Here is a 24,925-nt window from a genome sequence, read left to right as displayed (position 1 = left end):
AATAAAAAATAAGCAAAATATGACACTGAAAACTATAAGCATTGCTGAGAGAAATTAAAGAAGACCTAAATAAATGGAGATACACCATGTTCATGGATTAAATGATTTAATATTGATAAAGCTGCAGTTACATTTAAATCTGATCTATTGATGGTGGTCAAAATACAACCAGCTTTGTCACAGATTTAATGAATTGTTGAACACTACACCAAAAACTAATGATGTATTATATGTTGGCTAACTGAACATAAAAACAAAACAAAACAAAACAAAAACACCAGGTAATTTAATGGGGGAAGGAAAGCCTTTTTAACAAAAGGAACTGAAATAACTGAATAAATATATGGGACAATAAATGAACCTCCATATCAAAATCATACCACATAATGAATTCAACTGGATCATAGACCAAGAAATGAAAACTAAAATAAGCTTCTGGAAGAAAACTTAGGAGAATACTTTAATGATTTTTGGAGTAGGCAAACATTTCCTAGGGAGGGCACACTATCTGAGGATTCTGGCTCCAGGATAAAAATCCATAAATGACTTTTCAGGCTCAACCATAGGCAATTACAAATGCTTTACCTGGAGGCTTCATGGGAGAAGGCGGCCCTCTTCATACCAGACTTTGTAAATAGCCAATGCACTGTAGTCTCTGAAGGCAGTTGCTGTCAAGGACTCAGATCTCCCTGGCTGACCACGCTGTTACACGTATCTACATTTATTATCCAGACCCCAAAACAGAGGTCTTTTATCAGTTGCCTTTAGCAGAGGCTTTCTCCAGATACCTTTCAAAGACTTCATTTTCAGAGGAAGATGAACATGGAGATATTTCCTCCACTCTAGTTGAGTACTAAGTACTTTTTTCCTATTTGTTTGTTTGTTTATTTATTTATTTATTTATTTATTCTAACTACTTTTCTACTCCAGTCTGTTTCCACTTTGCCCTTCCTGGGCTTCCAGTTCCATTAGACTGAAGGAACTTTTACTCCAGTCTTCCTTGGTAGTTAAACTTCCATGTTTGTGCTGATCCACCTGACCCTCCACTATTCCATGTGGAAAAATAAAACATGGAGGAGTTGGTTCTTTCTCCTGTTTAGCCTCTTTCATATTTTATGTCACTTTGTAATTACAGACTTGACTGTTAATTTAATTTTGGCTTGTTGTCTTAATTGACTACTACAACAAGTGGCTATCAGCCCACTTGAGCTCAGTCCATCCTCTGACAATATCCATAAAAGAAAAAACTGATAAACTTTATTAAAATCAAAAGTGTCAACTTATCAAAAGACATAGTTGAGAAAACAGAAAGGCCAAGAACAGTTAAAACTCATACACATTAATAGAACAGCAGTTGCAAAGGGGGGAGTAGAGATTGACAGGGGAGTGACATGAAGCAATTTTCTGGGGTAATTCAAATATTCTACATCTTGATTAGGGTGTTGTTTACATAGATATTTATTACTATCAGATGTATTGAATTGTGTAATTGAGGTCTATACATTTAACTGTCTATAAATCTTTTCTCAATTAAAAATGTTTAAATATTGAGAGAAACAAACAAAAAGAAGCAGCACAAGGTCTTTGTATCGTCTATACCTGCAAAGTTTTTTTGGATAAAATTTTCAGTTGGACTAGAATGGAGAGGCTAAATATGGACTTATATTCCATTTGTTCAATTACACAGCATTATTTATTATCGATAAGACATTTTAGAACATTTGAATAATTTTCTTAACATCCAAAACCATGAGGGTGATCTGCAACTTATTTATCTATCTCAACCACAGATATTTTTGACACAAATTATTTATAAGAAGGTGAGAAATATTCTAAGTATTGATGTTCTAAGACATGAAAACATTTGCTGAACAAACAACTATGAAGTTGCTTATCTTACTAACAAAAAAAAGGATGAATGGAATAAAATATGCTTATTATGAAGCATTCTCTACAAGGTAAATCATAAGAACATCCTGACATCCTCAGGCTCATGGAACTGTTATCACCATTTAATATACTGAGAGGAAGTATATTTTAGTGGGTAAAGAAGCACAGACTCAAGACTCAATAATTTTGAGTAACTCCTCTCACATTTTAACATTGTTTGTAATGAGTATCATCTGTAGTCCAAGTAACACACAGATAGAATGTTATTACTAGATAAGAGGATTCCAAAACACAAGAAATGTGCAGTTAGAGACCAATTTACTAAGATTTTGTCATTGCTAAGGAGAGATAGCATAGGAAAATTCCCCAGGGAGTTTGCCATATAATTTCTTGTTGTAAAGATCAATTGGTACACTTTTACCATATTCTTGAACTTATTGCTGGCCAGTTGTTCTTTTTCTATTCTTGGGAATCATAGCATTTTAGAAGTGTCCAATCCATTTTGCACATTACACCCAGAATATTTCTTCTAAAATATAAATCTAATCATGCCATTTTTCTGTTTAAAACTTTTGAATTGCATATGTAATAAAGCCAAAATTCCTCAGCATATCATATAAGGTCCTCATACTCAGGACTACATTTCATCAATTTTTATCACCATTATCACTGAGATCACCCCAGTCCATTCACTCCAACATCTTTATCTCTCATTCTATCCTCTAGTCACTCAGTTAGTACCCTACTTAGAGTTAGATGGTCATACAGTTGTATACCTCTGTATGCAACTCTGTCATCCTTATGGTATGTTCTAAGCTTCCAGTGCTTTTTCCTCATCTGCCTGTGGGGCTGGTATTGTCTTATCCTTATGTTTATGGCCTCAGTGCATAAAGCTGAATCTGTCATATAGTTGTTTTTTTTGACACATGTTGAATGAATGACTTAACTTAGCCTAAGTTCTCAAGGAAGTGGTCAAAATTTCCCGACTACCAGTTCATCCACTTTAGGTGATTTCACAACTCAGAAACATTAAAGCAAAATTGCTAAGTCTCATTGATCAATATTACTCAACGTTTTCCAAAAGTAAGTCACTCTTGCCTTGACTTTTTGTTCTAAACATGGTATTTTTCACAAGCCTACATTTACTGGGGTTTAGCTTTACTGACACCATTATTTATCTACATAATATTTCTGGATGATTTGTCCTTGTTTTGTGCTCCTTTCACATTTCTTAGTTCAATTCACATGGACACTATAGCAGAATAATATTAGACAGGGCAGAAGGAAGTCTGACAGACATCATCCTGTAATTGAGCTTAAAAGGAGGTAACATTGGGGCGCCTGGGTGGCTCAGTGGGTTAAAGCCTCTGTCTTTGGCTCAGGTCGTGGTTCCAGGGTCCTGGGATGGAGCCCCACATCGGGCTCTCTGCTCAGGGGGGAGCCTGCTTCCTCCTCTCTCTGTCTCTGCCTGCCTCTCTGCCTACTTGTCTGTCAAATAAGTAAATAAAATCTTAAAAAATAAATAAATAAATAAAAGGTGGTGACATGAAGCTGTCCTCGTAACACCAGTGGCCAATGTCTAGTACTGGATGGTACCATGAAAATCTCAGTATTTCTTCTAAAAATACCTTGCCACTATTTTTAGATTGTATGAGAAATAGCAAATATACTGCTTTCATATTTATCTCAACTAGTACTAAAATGACACACATAGCAATATATGTCAAGAACTTTTAGCAACATTTTCTAGCATCATTTGTACTTCCTCAAAAGGTAACATCCCACTATATAATCTATTACAAGGGAATAGAATTTGGGAGAAATTTTTGGCAAAAACAGTATCTTTCTGCTATGTTCTATCTTCAAGAATTAAAGAGTTAGTATAAAGTGATGGAAAGGAGGGAGAAAGGAGAGGGAATTTACAGAGATTGAATGTTACATGTTCTTTATGTATTTTTCAAATATTAAATGCTACATATACTTTATTTATTTATTTTTATTTTTTTTAAAGATTTTATTTATTTATTTGACAGACAGAGATCACAAGTAGGCAGAGAGGCAGGCGGAGAGAGGAGGAAGCAGGCTCCCTGCTGAGCAGAGAACCCGATGTGGGGCTCGATCCCAGGACACCAGGATCATGACCTGAGCTGAAGGCAGAGGCTTTAACCCACTGAGCCACCCAGGCGCCCCTAAATGCTACATATACTTTAAAGGAATAGTTATACATACTGCATACTCAGTACCAGATTTTGTGTCAGGTACATTATGTATATTATCTTTAGTGCTTGTCATAACACTAAAGCAGAAATTAATGTGCCAGAACTGGGGTGTGAGCTTACATCTATGTTACCTAAGACAGTTTGTTCCAGCAGGAGTACTGCACTGAAAGCTTCCCAGTTCACACAGGCAGTGTGTGGTGGAGCTAGGACTTAATCTGTCTTGACCGCAAAGCCTGTGCTATCTACTATACTACACTGTCTCTCAGCAATGAAAGGAAATATTCTTCTTAGTCATAATATGTACTTAACACAGAAAGCTTACTTGACTTCTAAAGTAATTCCTCAATTGCTTTTCCTAACAAGGAAACCTATATGATTGATATCTACTTTAATAATTTATAGAAAGAGCCAAATGGGGGTGATTGTTGCATTTATAACACCAATAGGAAAGCCTGTCATGATAGAATGGAAAAGTGAGAAAAAGCAAGTAATGATGACAACAATGTTAATAAAAATAATCACATCTTATTTGCTCTGTGCCAGGTATTGCTCTAAGTTATTTAGATATATTTATTTAACACAACAACTCTATGAGGCAGGTACTATTATAATTTTCATGTAATATAGTTAGGAAACAAGGAGGTTAGGTCATGATCCTAAGGTCACACAGCTGTAATTGGTAGAGTCACACACCTGAAACCCAGGGGATTTGGTTCCACATTCCATGCTCTTTACAACTAGAGCTACTGAGTGTCTCTTTGTAGAAAGAAACCACTAGGGATGTCTGGGTGTCTCAGTTGGTTAAGCGTCTGCTTCGGGTCAGGTCACGATCCCAGGATCCTGGGATAGAGTACAGCATCGGGCTCCCCGCTCAGCCGGGAGTCTGCTTCTCCCTCTGCCTGCCACTCCCCTGCTCCCCTTGCTTGTGTGCTCTCTCTATCTCACTGGCATATAAATAAAATCTTAAAAAGCAAACAAAAAAACTAACAAAAACTCAAAAAAACTGCAACCCTATTTTGTTTCCAAGGTTACCAACTGAGCAGTGTTTCCATCATGTTACTGTCAGTTGATATTCTTTTTTTTTTTTTAAAGATTTTATTTATTTATTTGTCAGAGAGAGAGAGAGGGAGAGAGAGCAAGCACAGGCAGACAGAATGGCAGGCAGAGGCAGAGGGAGAAGCAGGCTCCCTGCTGAGCAAGGAGCCCGATGTGGGACTCGATCCCAGGACACTGGGATCATGACCTGAGCCGAAGGCAGCTGCTTAACCAACTGAGCCACCCAGGCGTCCCTGTCAGTTGATATTCTGAAGCCATCTGCGTCAGCAAAGAAGTTAGTTAAATTTGCTCTTTGCTTATGCTTTTAAATGCAGAAGAATGGGGATTTCAGTAAAGTACAATGTATTAATGAGTTCAAATCAATGTTTGATTCTATCCCGTCTTTATCTACAATTTGTCTCAAGAATTAAAGTGAAATATAGAGTTAGCCTATCTATCCTTTTTCTGTAGACTTAAAAAGATTGTTTCTTTTAAATATGTTCCAAGCTTATGTCACATAATATTTTGCTTAGAAAACACACATTCAGTGTGTTTGTTATGTGTATTAATCTGGATTCACTTCTTAGAACTTCCCAGGATCACTTCCAGTTCCTCCAAGCATCAAGTATAGTTAGGAAAAGCTCAGCGTGATGGAAAAAGAGATCTCTTTAGATCTATTTAGGAAAGACATCCCAAGTAAGTGTTCTTTGATTAAAAACAAAACACAGGTACACTTTAGGGCAAGGTCTATATTTAGATCCCTTCTGGGCTTTTTTAAGTCATATTTTTATTATACTATCTTTCTTCCCTAGTAGGAATTATATACAGTGACCAAGGAAATGGTGAGCCAGAATAATGGCACAAAGGATCAAGGCGATTCACATCAGTAGAAGGCATCCTATTTTCAAAGTAGAGAGAGTTCGCCTTTTCAATGAGTCAGTTCTAACAAATGTTTTCTTTCTTTCTGATTCCAGAAATAATGATTTTACTTTAAAGGACAAGCAGAGTTACTGTTAATATGCCTATACAGTCTAACAACAGATTCTTTCACCAGTGTTTAATGGTAATTTTATGTATCAAATTGGAAAGGTATTAAGTTTGCTTGATTTCAAAATGCACAATCAGCATTTCCTATTTTTATTTTTTTAACAACTGACCAGAAAAAGTCTTTTAATCCTAATCAATAATCCTCTGTTTACTTTGGCCTCTGTTTAAGTTAGGAATGAGAGGAAAACATCTACAGGGTACAGACAGTGTCCCTAGTTTGTGAAACCAGCTTATTTTTTGCTATTCAATGCCAAAAGAAAAAAATTTAATTTGATTTTCAAAAGGAATCTCCCAGAAGCAAATATAAGAACTAAACTACTATTTGCTCTTATAAAAAAATTATTTAGGTTTGATAAGTTAGATGATAGTGATACTTTGAATTTGGGGGAAAGAAGGAAGGAGAAGTTTTAAATAAATCTAAGTATTTTTGTTATTATTTACTCAAAAGGATGAAGATTTTTCAACAGACAGATACTGAAGTACCAAATATAGATCATCCACTAAAGATAAAAATCAGGTAGGTAATAGTTTTCTTATTCCTCTTGAGAGTGCTTAATAAATGTGCAATCTTAAGGTACCTTTTTCTTTTTTTCAAGGATTTATTTTTTTCTCATTTTAAAAAAATTTAAATTCAGCTAATTAACATACAATGTATTATTAGTTTCAAGGAGAGGTCAGTGATTCACCAGTCTTATATAATACCCGGTGCTGATTAAAACACATGCTCTCCTTTCTTTTGTTCTTTGTATTTAGGCAAATTCATCTTTTGGATAACTCTAAGTGTATTTATTACCAGCAGTCACTTGTGCCTGCCTAAATGTATGAACAACAATAAATGCAGCAGAAGGGTTGGAGCCAATGAAATGCTGTTTGAAAAAAGTAGACTTTTCTACCTGAAAAATGTTTCTGTTTCTACAAAAATATAGGTTAGTTTTTTAGTTTCACAGATTGTTATATCCTAGGTAATCACATTATAGTCATCTTCGCAACCACAGCAGCAAAGCTTAGACCATAGTTGAATTCCCTATTTCCACACTTAGCATTTAACACCTAGATTTACAAACTCTTCGCTTGTGAATATAATATATAGCTTAACTTCCTATCCCACACTATATGGCATGGAATTTCCCAGGAGTGGTATGTGCTCTCCCAAGGGCACTGTATTTCCTTTCCTCAAACTGTCAAATGGTCAGTAAGCAGCTATGGATAGGAGAGAGCAAAGTTCCACGTGGATTACATCTTTGTGAAAATACAGATTCTCAAACACCTAACCAAGTAGCCCACATTGACTCTCTAGCAGCTGAAGATAAACAGGCCTGTCCTAAGATTGAAGGCAAATACGTTACTACCCCCAGCTCATTTACCCTTTTGGTGGTATTACTGACTTAAAAGTAAACACAGCCATCTAGTATGCCCCAGGTGTGTATACCTACAATGCTGGAACAGCAGTTGTGGCAGTATATGAGTGACAGAATCCAGAGAAGGAAGTCAGGGCTCAAGAAGAGATTCTGAAAGCTTGGATGATTATTTTTGCAAATTATTATAAGACTGTCTCAGTATCTTATAATTACATTTCATTGAGTGATTCTATTTATTTATTTCTGTACCTGGTAAATCAGAGAAGAGAAGAATGCACTCATTAAAGCCATTAGCCAAAAGCCGGTCCCGTAGCTGCTGGAGAATTGCTACTCCAATACAGAATGGGAAAGAGGAATTCCCAAGGAGTAAGGTATCCCAGAGGTGGAATATTTTGTGCAGTGGAAATACATCTGTAATACAACAAAATATAAATATATTAATTACAATAAAAAAACAAAATAACAGAAATTAAAACAATAACAAGCTGTTTTACTAGACATATGACAAATGCCTTATGGTCAAAACTGTTTAAGAACACATAAACTGTTTTTATAAAATGTTTATAAATGCTATTTTTGGTTTGGTTTCATAAAATGTTTATAAAATTATTTTTTATACAGTATTTATTGTTTCCTAAGGCATCTTTAAAAGTTGATAATCAGATTGGTCAAATAGATGACATTTTCTAACCTCCACCATTGATCCTGGTATAGTTGTTCCATTCATTATTATTTCTTCCTAGAATTTTCTTGTTATACTATTTTCACAAGTTTACTTACCTAGATGAAATTTAGTCTTATTTTAGATTGAGTGTTATTACATTTTTATTATGCATTCTAAATAATTGCTTTATTAAATTCCCATAAAAAGTTTATCTCATTTTTTGCAACTTTATTTTTTTACATTTAATGATAGTGCAGATATCTTTTCAGGTTAATGCATACAGATCTACTCTAACTATGGTATTCCATATATCACTTGTACACATTTAAGCAGAATGTCCTCCATATTAATACCTGCAATTGATTAAACTATTACACATCCACATAATCTGCCTAATTTCTAGAGGAATTCTAGGTTTAGAAATAGCAAAAATATTAGTTACTAGAGGATCTCTAAAAACTGAGTCTCATTTGGTTTGTAAAAGTTGCCTTCCCCAAAACTCTATTATATAAATACTATAGTTATTGTTAATTTCTTTTTCAACAGAGGGCAGAGATTGTATGGATGTCATGACATGTAAGATAGGCATCCTATACATCACTATGCAACACTCATCCTTTGCAATACTCTTTTTGTTATTCACCCTCAAAACAATTCACATTTCTCCCTACCCAACTCTATTACATTAGAATTACATTAGGATGCTTATAGAAATATATCTTTTAATATAACTGTAGCTATAATATACCGGGGGAAAAATGGAACTGTCCTTTTACTAATACGATATTGAAAGAAAAGGGAAAATGATACTTACGAGTAAACATGGTGAGAAACCAAGGGATGGCATAGAGCTATGGGTGGAAGAGGACGGGGTGCCAGGGATGGATAAAAAAGAAATAAAATATAATTACAATGATTATCAATAAGCTGAATGGTAAAAAATATTCGATGCTTTGGCCTACCCCACTGATTAAAATAAGAGTGAATGTTGATCATTATAATTATTACCACAAATACTCTCTTAAATAGTATTATCTCTTACAAATGCTGCAGACAACACTTCTGCCAAGAATTATTCCACAGAATGTCTTCATTTCATCAAAGAAAATACTCAAGACAATGTCTAACCCAAACACAATACTAGCAAGCCAATTCCAAGGGTGTACTTTCAGATTGTACAAAAACATTTCTAGGATTTTAATGGTCCTTATCAGTGTGGAGTTACCCTTAGTATTTTTGAGAATTGATAAGATGGTATTTGAAGAATGTCCAAAATGTCTTATAAAAAGGTGCTATGAAGCATATGCTTTCTATAACCACTCTCTAAATTAATACGAAGCTTCATAACAAACTAAAAGTAATAAGATCTAGAAATGAAATAATCTGGGTCAATAATTTGGGTCTATAGCTAAGTGACAAATTTATTTTCCTGTTTACTACCTAGGATGAAAATAAATACACACACACACATACACATACTTTCCATTAATTTCTTGACATTTTGAAAGTGAGAAATCACTCTTAATTTCTAAAAATAGAGTAAAATCTCCTTTGTCAGTATAGTAAGTATCAAAAATCAGTAATAATTTATAGAGAAATATGAAAAAGCTCTAATTTTATTTTACTTTCTGTATGAATGCTGTCTACCATTAGACAAAGATTTCTGTACTACCTATAGGGTTTAAATAAATATTCTTTCAGCACCTATCAATTATGAATTTATCAGTAGAGTTGCATATGTCTTTGCATAGCACATGACTGAATATTTATGCTATTAAAATGCTGGTCAAGAATCCTAGGTATAATTATACACTATATCAAAATCTAAGTACTGTATGTGGAGTAAAGCTCATTGCTCTCCACAAGATGATTTATATACATTGACACAGACAGAGTTCTTTCAAGTGACATTATAAAAGGAAAAACTGAAGAGTACCAAGGTATGTGACTTCACTGTAAAGAGTATGGATTGTAGAAAACAAAATACAACAAAATTAAATATTAGTTTCATCATTATTGTTTATCTTTTCTTTCTTTAAAGGACATGACATAAATTAAATTATAATACCTCTACCCCCCTGATCAAAATCAATTATTTGCCATTAGGAATCTTAAGTGAATTACTTCAGCAACATGCTAATAATCTGTTTTCCCACACAGGGAAGAGGGTATCATTGTATGAGGAATCTACACAAAGTAGGGAAGGAATTACTTCAAAAGATCAGAGGGAAAACTTGCCAGGCTTACACAAAGCCAGGAAAAATTCATCTTACCACCAGTCAGAATAAAGAAACAAATTACTAAACAAACAAAAAACCTGTAATAAACAAGTAATTCGGTAGAGTACTCAAAAGAGAATATTGCCTTAGTAATATTAGCAAAATTATGCTCCCAAATTATGCTGTTGTGGTCTTATTTAATAAACTGTAAAAACAAGCTTTGAAAGGATCATATTGTTTAAATGTTAGTTAGCTACATCCCAAAACAAAGCTCAAGAATATTTATAAGAACATATAAATATCCAATATTCAAAAAGGTAAAATTCACAATGACTGGAACCTAATAAAAAATAAATACTGATAGTAAAAAGTAGCAGAAAAAAGTGATCCATAATGAGGAGAAAAATAATTCAATCAAAATGCACACAGAACTGATATAAATGTTCGTAATACCAGGCAATGATGTTAAGATACTTTTTATAACGGTATTTCCTATGTTCAAAAAGTTAAGGATGTTTATGTTAAGTAGAGGCATGGCAGATAAAAAAAAATCAAACATTCAGAGATGAAAAGTACAATGTTTGAGATAAAAATATACATACTGGATGGGATTAAGAGCAGATCAGACACTGCAGATGAAAAAATTAGTAAACTTGAAAACCTCGAAATAGGAAGTACCCAAAATGAAACCAAGTCAGGAAAAATAGGACCAAAAAAGAAAAAAAAGCCCTAAGCATCAGTGAGCAACTTTAATCAGCTAAATACATATGTAATTAAGAGATACGAAAAGAGAGAGAGAAAAGATGAGGGAACAGAAAAAAATATTTCAAGAAACAATAGCTGAACATTTTTCAAATTTGATGAAAACTATTAACTAATAGATCCAATAATCTCAAGATCCCCCAAAAAAGAACCATGAAGAAAACCACATCAAGGCACATCATATTCAAATTTCTCAAAATCAGTGGTAGAGAGAAAAATCTTACGCCATAGCTAGAGAAAACACACACAAACACACACGCACATTATGTAAGAGTATCAATGAGAAGGTTCTTCTCAAAAATATTTTCTTGTCAGTGCCCAACAAATGACAGTGTAGTAACATTTTTAAAGTATAAACATTTTAAAGTATTAAAAAAATCTGTCTATGTAGAATTGTATGCTCAGCAAAAGTATCTTTCAAAGACAAAATGTAAAATAAGGACTCTTCCTCACACACACAAACTGAAAAAGTTCATCACTGCCAGAAATGCCAAAGAAGTCTTCCAGGCAGAAGGGAAATGATACCAGAGGGAAATCTAGATCTACACAAAATGAACAGACACAGGAATTGTAAATGTGTATGTGGTTGAATATAAGACTTTATTTAAAAAAAATCTTTAAAATAGTTGACTCTTTAAAGCAAAAATGGTAATTTATTGTGGGGTTTATAACATATGTAGAAATAAAATTTAGGACAACTATAACATAAACACTGGGAGGGGAAAATGGAAGTACATACTACCTGTGAAGTGATATAATGTTACTTGAAAGCAAACTGCGGAAAGTTAAAGAATTATAATATAAACCAGAATTTCTTAACTTCACCACTATTCACATTTTAGGTTAGATAACTTTTGGTTGGGAATGTCCTTTGCATTTTCAGATTATTGCGGCAATCCAGCCTCCACCCACTAGACGCCAGTAGTATTAGCCCAGTTTCATCAAAAATGTCTTCAGACATTGCCAAAAATCCTCTGGGAGGCAAAACTGTCTGTTTGAGGACCATTGTATCAATCCTAAGGAAACCAATTAGAAAACACAACAGAGTCATAGCTAATAGAAGACAGAGTAAGGGAGGACTCACTCTCTGCCTGACAGATGAAACAGCAGTGAATAAAACATAGCCCCAGCCTGTAAGGAGTGTACTGTTCATTAAGGGCAGTAGATGTTCATTATATATTCTCTCAATTCATTTCATTTAGGTTCTTATCTCCACCTCACTATCAAAACTATTCTTATCTTTGTCATAAAAGATTTCCACATTGCTAAATCTATAGCCAATTCTCATTCTCAATTCCTTTTTACCAATCATCAGGGTCTGCCAGTTAACTACTCTTCCCTTCTCAACCTGCCTCTCCCATTTGACTTCCAAGATACCACATTCATCTCCTTTTCTTCTTACCTTTTTGACTGTTGCTCCATCTCCTTTGCTGGTTCTTCTTCATCCTCATGACTTAAATATTGGCATGCCCTATTTTCAGTCCTTGGACGTTTCCTCTTTTCTATTTTTCTCCAAATGATTATATAGTGTGAGGACTCCCCATTTTTATAGCTCCATCCCAGACCTCTACCCTGAATTCCAAACCCACATGTCTAAATGCCAGCTTGACATTTCCACTTGTGTGTCTAACAGATATACATATAACATGTCCCAAACTGAACTCCTGAGACTACTTCAAAAATCTGTGCCTCCAAGCATAGTCTTCCAAATCTCAGTGAAGAGCAACTCTGTTCTAATTGCTCTGGTAAAAAATTCTGGAATCATTCTTGACTTCTCTTTCTCCTACACTGTACATCTACCATCAGCAATCCTGCTGGCTCTACCTTCAAAATTTATCCAGAATGTAAAAACTGCTTACCACCCCTACCACGAATTTCCCGATTCAAGCTACTCTTGCCTAGATTATTACAATAGCGCATGACTAACCTTTTAAAATTCCATCTTTGTTCCTCCTTGGGTTTCTTTTATCATAACAGCCAGAATGATCTTGTTAAAATGTCTAAATCAGAACATGGCATTCCTCTGGTCAACAGTATTCAGTGGCTTTCCACCACTGTAAAAGGAAAAGTCTTAACTATGCAATCCGGTTTGATGTAAAACCTGGTCCTCTTTGACTCTCATCTTCTTGTTCATCGAGCTCCTGTCACATTGGTCTCCTGGCTGCTTCTCCGACATCCCTGACATGCTTTATACCTCAGGGCTTTAGTACTTGCTGTTGCTTCTGCTTCGATTGCTCTTTCACTCATTTCCTTAAGGCATTTATGTAAAAGTCACTTTTCTCTTGAGGCTTTCCCTGACTTCCTTCCTTTCTCCTTTCTTTCTCTCTTCCCTTCCTATCCCTTCCCTTCATCCTTTTCTGTTCTCCTTCCTCCCTCCCTTCCTTCTTTCTGTCCCCACATCCTTTTTCTCCTCCCTCTCTCTTCCTCCAGTTTTAAATTCCAGTTTACATTGTTATATTAGTTTCTGGTGTACAATACAGTGATTCAACACGTCCATACATCACTGGGTGTTCATCACAAGTGCGCTCCTTAACCCCCAATCCTTATTTAACCCATCCCACCAACTCCCTTATCTATGTTATTTAAAAATTCACTTTCTTCTTCATCTGAGCACTTCACATTCATGTCCCTACTTTAGTTTTTTTTTCCTCTTTAGTGTACTTACCACTACCCAACATATCACATAGTATATTTATCTTTTTTATTGTCTATCCCCCACTAGAATATGAATTTAATGAGGGCAGAGATTTTGTCTGTTTTTTTTTTTCCATTGACATGCCTACAGCCTAGGAAAATGGCACTGAAATATTTGTTGAAAGAAAGAATAAAATATATAATGAGGATAATTGAAAGGGATAGATTAAAAGATCCAAATATGAGATTATATACTTTCTTGAGAGGTTTTCAGTAAATATGAAATAACAAGAGAATTAGCAAATCTTCCTTGGGTAAGAGATAGATATATATATATATCCTTCATATTAAATAGTGGAAAGTATTTAAACAACACTAAACTTAAAATTCTGAACTATATACTTATACTTTGACAACAATTATAAAAAAGTTATTAGAAACAAGTGAAATGAAGCATATTCTAATAATATTTGAAAAGTAAAAATTCAAGTTGAAAACATTTCTTTAATATAGAACAACTCCTAAGTGCTCACCAGCACCAGTCACCTCTTACCAACTAAATCCAGGTAAATAGATAGGTAATATATTCTGTGAAATGGTAGTACCTGTTATTTATTCTTTCTTTATTTCTTCCTTCTAAAAATTTTAACTGACATCTTGATCTTAAGTAATTTCTTAGGGTATTGATACATCTTCGTAATACCGTCTAATACATGAGAAAGACAGCAATATAACATAATTTTGAATACTAGGCTAGTTCAGATTTTATTTAAAAAAACAATTAAATAATGAAATATTTCATTTCAAATACTAAAAATATATAAAATTAGTTTTATTAGGTTAGAGATATTATTTGCTTTTCCTGATTTAAAGATGGAAACTGAAACCCAATGGAAAAAAAAAATACATGCTCTAGCTATTTCCTCCAGATCATTAAATTATTTTGCTCTGTTTGGCCTAGTGGTAGTCGACTAAGAGTCAGCTGAGTAAATACTGCCCCCTAGCTACATCAAGAAAGAATAGTGATATTTAGCATTTCAGGACATCTTTCCAAATGGTTTGGTAATATCAAAATTACAAATATCAATAGGAAAAACAAAGGTCGGAAGCTCACTACCTTGATTTTAAAAAGTAGAAAATTATGGCCTAAATAGTTGTAAATGTACACAAATGTAAAAGACTAAAAAAAGGAAACATTTCTTATAAACTTTGGATGAATCTTTTTGTCAAATGTATATTTATTTACATATTGCATATTGTCTCTCCTCTCTATTAATATTAATAACAATGAAATTTTTATTTTCATTATCATTTGTATGTAATATAATTGTTATTATAAAAGGGAATCCTTTTAGTTGACTTTCTTAAAAATCTACCTTCTAATGAGCATATTAGGTATTTTCTGTTTGCCTCAAGTCAGAAATATGTCTACATTTAAGTTACCTCTATAAAATACACTTTGACCATTAGTCATGCCTCATAATGACTCTCTGCATTAAGGAAATAAATATCTACCCACTCATGAAAGAACGCTTAAAAACTAACAGGTTTTTGGTGGTCGTGTTGTTTAGCAGGGATAGAGATTCTCACATATTTTCTTGATACTTTAGACTTAGTGATTTCTTTAAATCTTTATGATAGTTGTGAAGATTAGTTAATGGACCTAAAACACCTGGCAGAGGATGTATCAGACATCAGTATAGGAATTACAATGATCATTCTTAATAACAGTCCAGAAACTTGTTTTTTTAAAGATTTTTAAAAAATTTATTTATTTATTTATTTGACAGAGAGAGAGATCACAAGTAGGCAGAGAGGCAGACAGAGAGAGAAAGGAGGAAGCAGGCTCTCCGTGGAGCAGAGAGCCCGATGCGGGGCTCGATCCCAGGACGCTGGGATCATGACCTAAACTTTTGTAATAAAAAATGTATTTTAAGAACCCAAAGGGCTGAGGTCGCATGAAGCATCTAACAAAAGATTCACACACTCTGGAATAAGGAGTGCAGGAGTGGAAGGTAAGGAGAAGGGAACCCTAAGCACTGGGAATTGTACATGTTTTACAGGTTGGGATAGACTCAATAAAGGTGAAGCATAACCTAAGAAGGCTAAAGTATTTACCCTCCTGCTGGCTTGCAGAATCAACATTCCTCAGTCCCATGACACCTACTTTGAGTAAAAAAAAAAAGATAAATTTCCTTACATTAGTTCTGTTTCTTTTACTTTACAAATTCTCCATCCTTTATTTTGTCTATGTCTGACTTATTATCATCCTTTTAGCTACATATAGTATAACAAAGATTGCTACAAAAGAAAATATTTGAAAATCAAGAAAATGCTCTGTAAGACTTAACTGTTCTATTGGGCCACTCATTTTCAAAAGACCATTATCTCCTTCAATGATGAAAACAATGATGCTTTATGCTAAATCAGGGTAAATTCAGTAGAACAGGAAATTCGGTGGAATGGGAAAGGGTTTCACATGAACAACAAAAAAATATATAGTAAAAGCAAAAGCAGTACTAAACAGCTCTCCTTCTTTAGCAGTACTCCCCATCTTTTATTTTTAGAATTGTGGGGAAATACCTTACACCTTCTAAGAACAAAACCCACCTTCACTTCCATAACTGCCTTTATGGAATAATAATCCAGAGATGAAAATTATCAATCTATTAAGATAACAGAGTGATTCACAAAGCAACTCTTTAGGATATTTTAAATAGAAAAAAATTACATTCTGATATTTTTGTAAACCAGTAATCTTTAAGCAAAAGACTGTTCTAAAATAAAGCTATCAGTATTACTGTCTTCTTATATAGGAAAACAACTGTGCTAGGTACTGTGGCAGATACAAAGAAATGTAAACACTTGGTTCATATATATGAAAAGATAGACGAAATAAAGTAGTATGGAACATGGTGCTATTGAATCAATACCATCTAGACTCCTTGCTAGGGTTTGAAGTCAAACTTAACTTAAATTTCCAGGATATGTATTCCCTGTTCTCTGACAATCAGAAAATTTTACCTATATCCAAATCATCTGACATTCTTCGACAGATTATTAATGGTGGATTCCCTCAATGATAATGCAAGTTTACTTATTTATTTTTTACTATGATGATAATTTGTTTGGTTTGAGACTTAAAACTTCCTAAGAATCCAAATCTTCTTTTCCTATCTAACATGTGCTCACACTGCATCATCATCATTTTTTATAAAGCATTTTCATAGATTTCAACTTATTTAAGGCTCGCAAGAGTCCTGTGACTAGTCAAGATGGACATCATTTATTTTTTCTAATTTACTAATCAGTCACCTGAGGCTCAAGTGAGTCACTATGCCAAAATCACAGGTATATAATTTTTAAAGCAGGCACTAGACTCCAGGACTTCTAACTGCCAGTCTATTGTTCTTTACTACACAAGGATAGTAGAGAAGATAAAAATAAGTTGGGTTATAGGGCTTTTTTCCTACATAATTTATTATGTATAATAAGTTTATATACTCTTATATATATACTCTTAATATATATTAATCATATATTAATTATAATATATATAATACTCTTAATTGTGTACACTCTTAATTACATACTCTCATATACTCTTTTTTTTTTAAGATTTTATTTATTTATTTGAAAGAGAGAGATAACAAGTGGGCAGAGACTCAGGCAGAGAGAGAGGGAAGCAAGCTCCCTGCTGAGCAGAAAGCCCGATGCGGGGCTCCATTCCAGGACCCTGGAATCATGACCTGAGCTGAAGGCGGAGGCTTAACCCACTGAGCCACTCAGGCGCCCCATTATATTCTGTATATTCTTATATACTATTTTTACATCATTTAAAATTTATAACATTTTAAATTCTATATCATTACATAATTAACAAAAGTTGTTTAATCTTAATCTTTCATTTAAATGGAGTAAAGAGTTCCTCAGAGAGAAGGCTTTAATTTTTAAAATATTTCTATACCAAAGTTTCATGCAACTTAAGTGGATAAATGCTAAAGGTAGGTGTGTTTACAAAACAACTGGAAGGAAACAGATAATTAGAAAGAAAAAAAATCATTATATTTATTTATCTAATTTGTATTTATTCATCTAAAATGAAACTACATTGCAATTATTGAACAAAAAGGATAGCTGTTCTCCAATAAAGTTATGAGGTTTATTAATGTTTTGTTTAGATAACAGTGCTTTAAACATGCAGGTACAAGAAGAACCAGGAATTAGCTAGAATCAATTGGAGCTGTATTTGAAATCTAGAACCACTATTTACAAGATAGGTATCTTCTAGATTCATGCATAAGCAGTAAGTTCAAACCACATAGCACACTTCACAAATATACACTTTCAAAATAAGGAATATATAGAATAAAATTTTGAGTTGCTATGTCCATATTCTTACTGAAATTTTAATAATTTTCTGCTATGTCTTCATTCTACTTCTACAAATTACTACAAAATGACTTAAACATATAAAAACAATTAAAAAGGTGCATTGGACTCAGATGGTAAATGATTTTCTTTCTCTTGTATACAAAAGGTTATATTATGTCTTTTGCAAGTAATTATTTCCCCAATTCTAAAAAAAAGAAAATCAAATTAAAAAATAAGTAACTGTATAATCATTTCTTTCTCTATTTTTATTTGACTTAAAATATTGAATTGAAAAACTACAAAGTAGAAATTAGTAATAAAATCAGTTGGACAATTTAACGGTTCTGAGATCCACAGTATTATTTTAGGGAAGGATTAGGTACTTTTCAATTCCAGAGTGCCTTTCCAATTATCTCAGTACTAAAAAACTTTTAAAATTTTCAAACAAAATTAATTTACCTTAAGTAAAAGACTATAAGACCTGTTATGTAGCACTTTCTGGGAGATAGAAAAACACCTTTAAACTCAAGCAAATAAAAAAAAATTCAAGCGAATAAAAACGGTGGCAATTCAAAGTGATGAGTGGCAATCTCTCCAAGTAAGGTGAGCAAGAAAGTCTTTATTGTTATTAATACCATGCTGCCTTTGGCAAAGTATTTACTCATTAACTGATGTAGCAAAATAATATATACAGTACAATTTGTAATAACATGCTTTTCTAAATGTAAATCATATTAATATAACCAAAGAATTAGTATGTGATCAGACTTTAACAATAAGTAGAACAAGAACAGTTTATATGTATTATCTCATTTAATCATCACAGTGATCCTTTGAGGTAAAAGTTATTATAATCAACATTAATAGCAATAGGACTATGAATAAAAAACTAACAAGTATTTAGCTAGTAATTTGAAGAGTCAGGATTAGAACCCTGGTCCATTTGATGCCAGTGTCAGAATGCTTTCTCTCTATACCAGTTTTCTCAAGTTGTGGTCAGAGACTTCTGGGGATTTTCAAGACCCTCTAGGGGTACATATACTCAAAGCTGTTTTCACGATAATACTAAGGTATTTTTTATTCTTTGCAAAGCCACTGGTGGATAAAACTGCTGGTACCTTATTAAAAATCAAGGTCATGGCACTAATGTGTAACAGATTCTTGTGAAAAGTTTAAAATTAATAATTTTATTAAGTACCTTTTTAAATGTTTCATGAGACAAAATGGGAAGTATGCCTAAAACACATATTATGTTGAATTATAAAGATTGTTTTTAGAAAAAGCACTTGGGCAATCATTTGAGATATGAGTTAAGGCAGGTGCTTTTTTTTCCCCCAAGAATACATTTTTTTTTCCTTGCAAGCATGACATATAAACAATTATTTTTCCCAGGCTTTCATATTAGGCAACTAGTCCTCAAAAATGAATGAAGTGAGCCTGTCACTTCAAGAAAAAATTCTAGCAGTCAGGTGAATATTGAAATTTTAGAAAACTTGTTTTGGCCACTGCGAGCTTGGCAGCTTTCCAATACTTAATGATTTTTTTGGATGAAATCAATGGTCATATTAATGAATGTGATTTTTAAAAAGTATTGTATAATGAAATGTTTCATAGTTAGATCTGCATAATTCAGTGAACCAATATTTTAAATGACCAACACATGACATTACAAAATCATGTGTGGGTAAAAGCCAAAGTGCAAGATACACTGATCAATTTGAATGAAACAGAGTATGAAAAGTTCATTGGTATGGTTTTAGATTTTACCTTGCAACTAGGCTTTAAGAAACTACCACTGTCTGAGAAAGTCCTTTGCCAATTACATGTCTGTATAAGTCCTAATTTTCTTCATACACTTCAACCAAAACAATGATTCACAACAGATTGAATTCAGAAGCAGATATGAGAATCTAGCTTTCTTCTATTAAACAGAGACTGCAAAAATATAAAATAACACCACTCCTCCTTTATTTATTTATTTATTTATTTATTTATTTATTTATTTATTTATTTTTGAAAGCAATTATTTTTCAGAAAAATACATTATTGTGGTTAACATGCAGTGGCTTTGCTGTCATTTTAAAACAAATTAATATATAAATATTTTTCAAATGTCTTAGTAAATATTGGTAGATATAACCCACATAAACAAAACTCTTTGGTATCCTTGATCCCTAAGAGGTCTCAAGATCAAAAAGTTTGAAAACCACCGTATTATCCCATACTTCCTTTCACTTGTCTCTCAACCAGTAGAAAGATACATTAGATTGGCAACAGACTGGGGGAGATTCAAGTGAGGATTTACTAAGAGAAACTTGCTGGGTATTTAACTTGTGTATATGTGTTCTTAGCAAGAAGTTACCAAAATATTACTTTATCATTCCTGTGAAATTAATAAGTCTTTGATTTCTAAGATGACAGCCATTTCTGAAAGGTAATTAAACTCTCTTGGGAGAAAAGTGGCTCAATAAGCCATTTGTATTCAGGGGCCTTAACGAATCCAAAGTCAGTAGAATGGGATTAGGACTAATATTGGGGACTTCATAGCAGTAGCCAGATTTTGTCTGGCTGGACTAGAACATTTTGTCTAGATGGATTAGAACAGGTCAGTGGGGACGCCTGTAATGGGAGATCCTAAATAAGGTACACTTTCCTAATTTATCCTATAACCATATCTTGATAAAATCTAAAAAGCTCATTACCAGTAGTCTCTTCTTTAGATTAAAATCTAAAATTTCTTTCTGTAGCATTAACAACATGAAGACCAGGAATAAATGAAAGAAAAAACAAACAAAATAAACAAATAAATATATAAATATATAAATATCTTTGAACAATCCTTTCATGCTTTCTGTTAGTACAAACTCAGCTGAATATACATTTTGAAAAGGAAGGAGAAAATCAGTAGTAGGATAGCATCCATTAAGACCGCAGTTAAATGACCATGGTTTTGCCAGCATACCTGCTTATAACTGAATTTGTTAGCTTTATCTTTAGCAGTGACAGTAGGTTCAAAAGGCACATGTAGTACTGAGATACAGCCCTTAACATTAATGGCCACCTGACAACTTTTCATAATATGCAAGCTGAATGCTATTCATAGCATTTTAGAAAGTAGTTTCCTTAAGAATGAAGAAACACTTTCATGTTCTCATTTCAAAGTCCACATATATTTTCAGAAGCAGAAACATACACCAAGACAAAAATGATAAAAATCACCCTGGCCCCAATTTTGCCAAATACACATTACTCACCCTATTTATATGGAAATCACATAACTACCGTGACATATATAATCTAAGCATCTCATCAGTGCACAGTATTCCTAACTATTCAAGCTACGACAGTGCTCAATATTCAGAGTTCTGTGACCCACAGCAAATGGAAAGGAGCCAGAAATCACAATCTTTCCCTGCAACCGGAGCCTACATTTCAATGATGCAAGATTAATGAAGGCTTACTTTGATAGGATTAGTTACTGAGTAGGAAACTCTGTTCATGATCTTATTATAAAAGTGCCCACCCCTGCCCTTGATGAACCTAGCCTGTACTGTTAGAGGTGCAGAAAGTCACCTAAGTAATTATTTTAAAGGTAGAACACTGAAGATAGTAATTCAAGGAAAAAATAAAGACAAAAACAAAAACACGCTGCATATACAAACTACTAAATGCAACTAAAAATATGTGATTATTAATAGAGTAAGAAAAATGTTAGAAAAATTTTCCATTTTATCACATGCTTTCCACCACTATCCACTGTCAACAATCTCCATATTAAAAATATCAAATCTGTTTTCAAAACTAAATTTAAAAATATTCTCAAAATTATCTACAGACTTTAGAAATAGGCCAAGAAAACACATCAAACCAAAAAGAAACAAGATAAAATATTTCAAAAATAACAATCTTCTGTTAACATTTTAACTTTGTTAAATACCTTTCATTTTGCTTATTTGCTGAGACAAGAGAATAGTTGAACAAAGCAAATTTTCTCCAGGTTAAAATATATTCTCCTTTCCCTCATTTTTCTTTGTTTACTCTAGGATTCTCAGTAGTGAAAGATCTATTCTCTAGAGGATGTTTGGAAATATAATGTTGAGTCACTTTTTAGAAATACATGCCAGGCTTTAGTTGTCACCATAATTAGGGGACTACTACAGCCAATCAGTGGATAGGGGCCAGCAAGGTTCAGCATTTGCCATGTGCTAGACATTCTCATCACACAAGGAACTGTCCCCCATCCCACATGACTTATAAATATCTCATAAGATTAATCACAGTACATAAATAAATCAATATTACTTCATAATAAAACCAGTATTAAAGAATTTTTATAAGAAATTACACAAAACACCCCATTAATTATAGGAGGGGGTCATAATAAAGAGGGCAACAGAAATCAAAGATAGCATATATAAAGTATTGAATTATTGAATTATTAACTCACTCTATATAGTAGCACATTCAACAAACTCCAGTGTACTCTCCACTCAGACTTAACAAAGATTAACACCTTGTGACAATTGTTTTGGAAATTTTAGAAATCAAAATAAGGCATAATCAATAGAACAGAAGGCCTCTTTGTACCACTCCTCAATTATAATTTTTTTCTTTTTTAAGTATCATGTTTTGTACTTTCCGTAACTTCTGTAAAAATTCCTTCCTAGATGTAAATAATGAATATGACACTCCATATTTAGGTCTTCTAGTTGATCTAGAACTTACTTTTATATACTGTATGAACTTGGCTTTGATTCCCACCTCCCCTCCATGTAGTTACCCAATTGTATCAGGGCCATTTATTCAATAACCCATTCTTTTTAATTTATTTATAGAGCCATCTCTGTCACATACCAAAATCTATTTATGGGTGGGTCTGTTTTGTGGGGTTTTTTTGTTTTGTTTTTTGTTTTACTGGTTTATATCACTGCATTAGTTTTCTTTTGGTTAATATGTGCCTAACTTAAGTTTTTTATCTCCTTTTTTGACTAATATCCTTAAATTTTTATCTCATAAATAGCATACAGATGGATTTTTTTTAATGCCTAAAAATTTCCTTTATCAGGCAATCTAATTAGCTCACATTCTATGATCTTTTTATGTTTTTACAGGATTGGCTGACTTTTCTTTACTGCATATCCCCACATCCCCCATTGATTTAGAAGTTCTACATTCTCTTTCTATTTTCTTAATGATTACCATTAAAATTTTAATATGCATCCTATACTTCTACATTTCCTGTGAGTGGAGACCCTGACTACTCTTTGTTATGGATTATATTTTCCAAGGCTGTTTTTATATAAACATATTGGAAAATGTATGTATGGTTAGAAAACCAAAGATGCTAGCACTCCTGCTGCTTGCTATGCTATGAGTGATAATGTCCTTTGTCTCTGACCCAGGAGTCCTGGGTTTTCTGCCAGTGCCCATGAAACCGTAACAGGCTCAATCATTAGCTTTTAAGTAGAGTGAAAACAAATCCCAGATCTGAAAAGATCTCTGACTTAATGCCTAAGTATAATGAGTATTTTTACTTTCCCCTCATACAACACAAAACATTACAATATTTTTAAGCTGAGTTCTCACCTGCTCTTATCTTCTATAATATTGCTAGCTAAAATTTTATTTCTATTCATCTATTAGCCTTTTTCAAGTTAATTTTATGTATAAATATTTAATAGTAATTGTATAATTAGATTTATAAGCTTGTGAGGATTAGATGAGTAGTTTATTTAAAGAGGGTGGAGGAGTGCTTGGGTAAGCACTTAGTATATGTTTGCATTATTATGTTTTAACAATGTTTTTTGCTCACCCTTTTATACCATACTCATTCAGAGTTTAATTTTTCTGATTAACTAAAGCAAATACAAATTATATATTTCCTTTTTTGAGTCCTTTCTTAATACTATCTATATTCATGAATGTGTCTAAAATTTTTAGTCAGGCTGTCTTGGTAATTCCACACATGATTTTCTGCATAAATGTTTTTTGTCAATTTACAACATTGCCTGACCCAACGTCATATTCTGTTTACTACTGAGAACAATTAGGTCCTTTCAAGAGAGTTCTTCGAAAATAATTATCTCTTCTTTTAGTCTATGTCTTAGCTATCAGTACTTTTTTCCCTCAAATATCTTATTCCATTACCAACTTGGCAGTCAGCTCCTCTATAATTTTTTCAACTCCTGCCATCATAGTTAATGTAGTTTTGTATTATATCTCCCATAATGTGAAGCAAGAAAGGTGGGGTTATAAAAAATGTATACTTAATATGATAATATGTATACTGGTTAATTTTTTTACAAGGTCTTTTATCTCCAGTTAATTATAGAGCTTGTCCTTATTTTATTTGTTTCCTAATCTGTATATGTACTTTTTGGAGCCTTCACTGAACAAACCATGTACTCAAATAAAAGGTAATTCTCCAGAAGCCTATAAGCAAATGACACTGTAAATGTTGAGGATAGTTACTACAGGCCTGATCACATCACACAGTTATATATAGCACAATACAAAGAGCAATGAACTAGGAGTAAGTGTGTCTATGTTTTAGTTTCTACTCTCCAATGGAAGATGAACTAGACTAGGCGCAGAGGGTTGTCAAATGATGTAAGTTAAAATTTTAGTTCTGTGACTAATTAGTTTTGTTATCTTCTCAAACACTGTATTTCTCAATTAAAAATGCTGAAATTATCTGCTTCATATGCCTTGCAGGTTTATTTT

At 33.2% G+C, this 24,925-nt stretch overlaps 1 protein-coding gene across 4 annotated transcripts in view; it reads right to left on the bottom strand.

Moving 5' to 3' along the window:
- LOC111154891 (TBC1 domain containing kinase) overlaps window positions 1–24,925 on the bottom strand; it is a 207,720-nt gene that overhangs the window by 79,002 nt on the left and 103,793 nt on the right. For all 4 annotated transcript variants that reach the window (XM_022514848.1, XM_022514839.1, XM_022514856.1 and 1 more), the window contains 2 exons: window positions 9,028–9,064; window positions 7,799–7,960 (listed from right to left, as the gene is read on the bottom strand). In XM_022514848.1, the coding sequence (XP_022370556.1) occupies window positions 7,799–7,960; window positions 9,028–9,064 (199 nt within the window). The remainder of the gene's footprint in view (window positions 1–7,798; window positions 7,961–9,027; window positions 9,065–24,925) is intronic.

Source organism: Enhydra lutris, unplaced genomic scaffold (genome assembly GCF_002288905.1).
Source record: "Enhydra lutris kenyoni isolate GAN:26980312 unplaced genomic scaffold, ASM228890v2 scaffoldscaffold3, whole genome shotgun sequence".
In the NCBI taxonomy this organism is placed as follows: Eukaryota; Metazoa; Chordata; class Mammalia; order Carnivora; family Mustelidae; genus Enhydra; species Enhydra lutris.
This window is presented reverse-complemented; position numbering and strand designations above follow the sequence as displayed.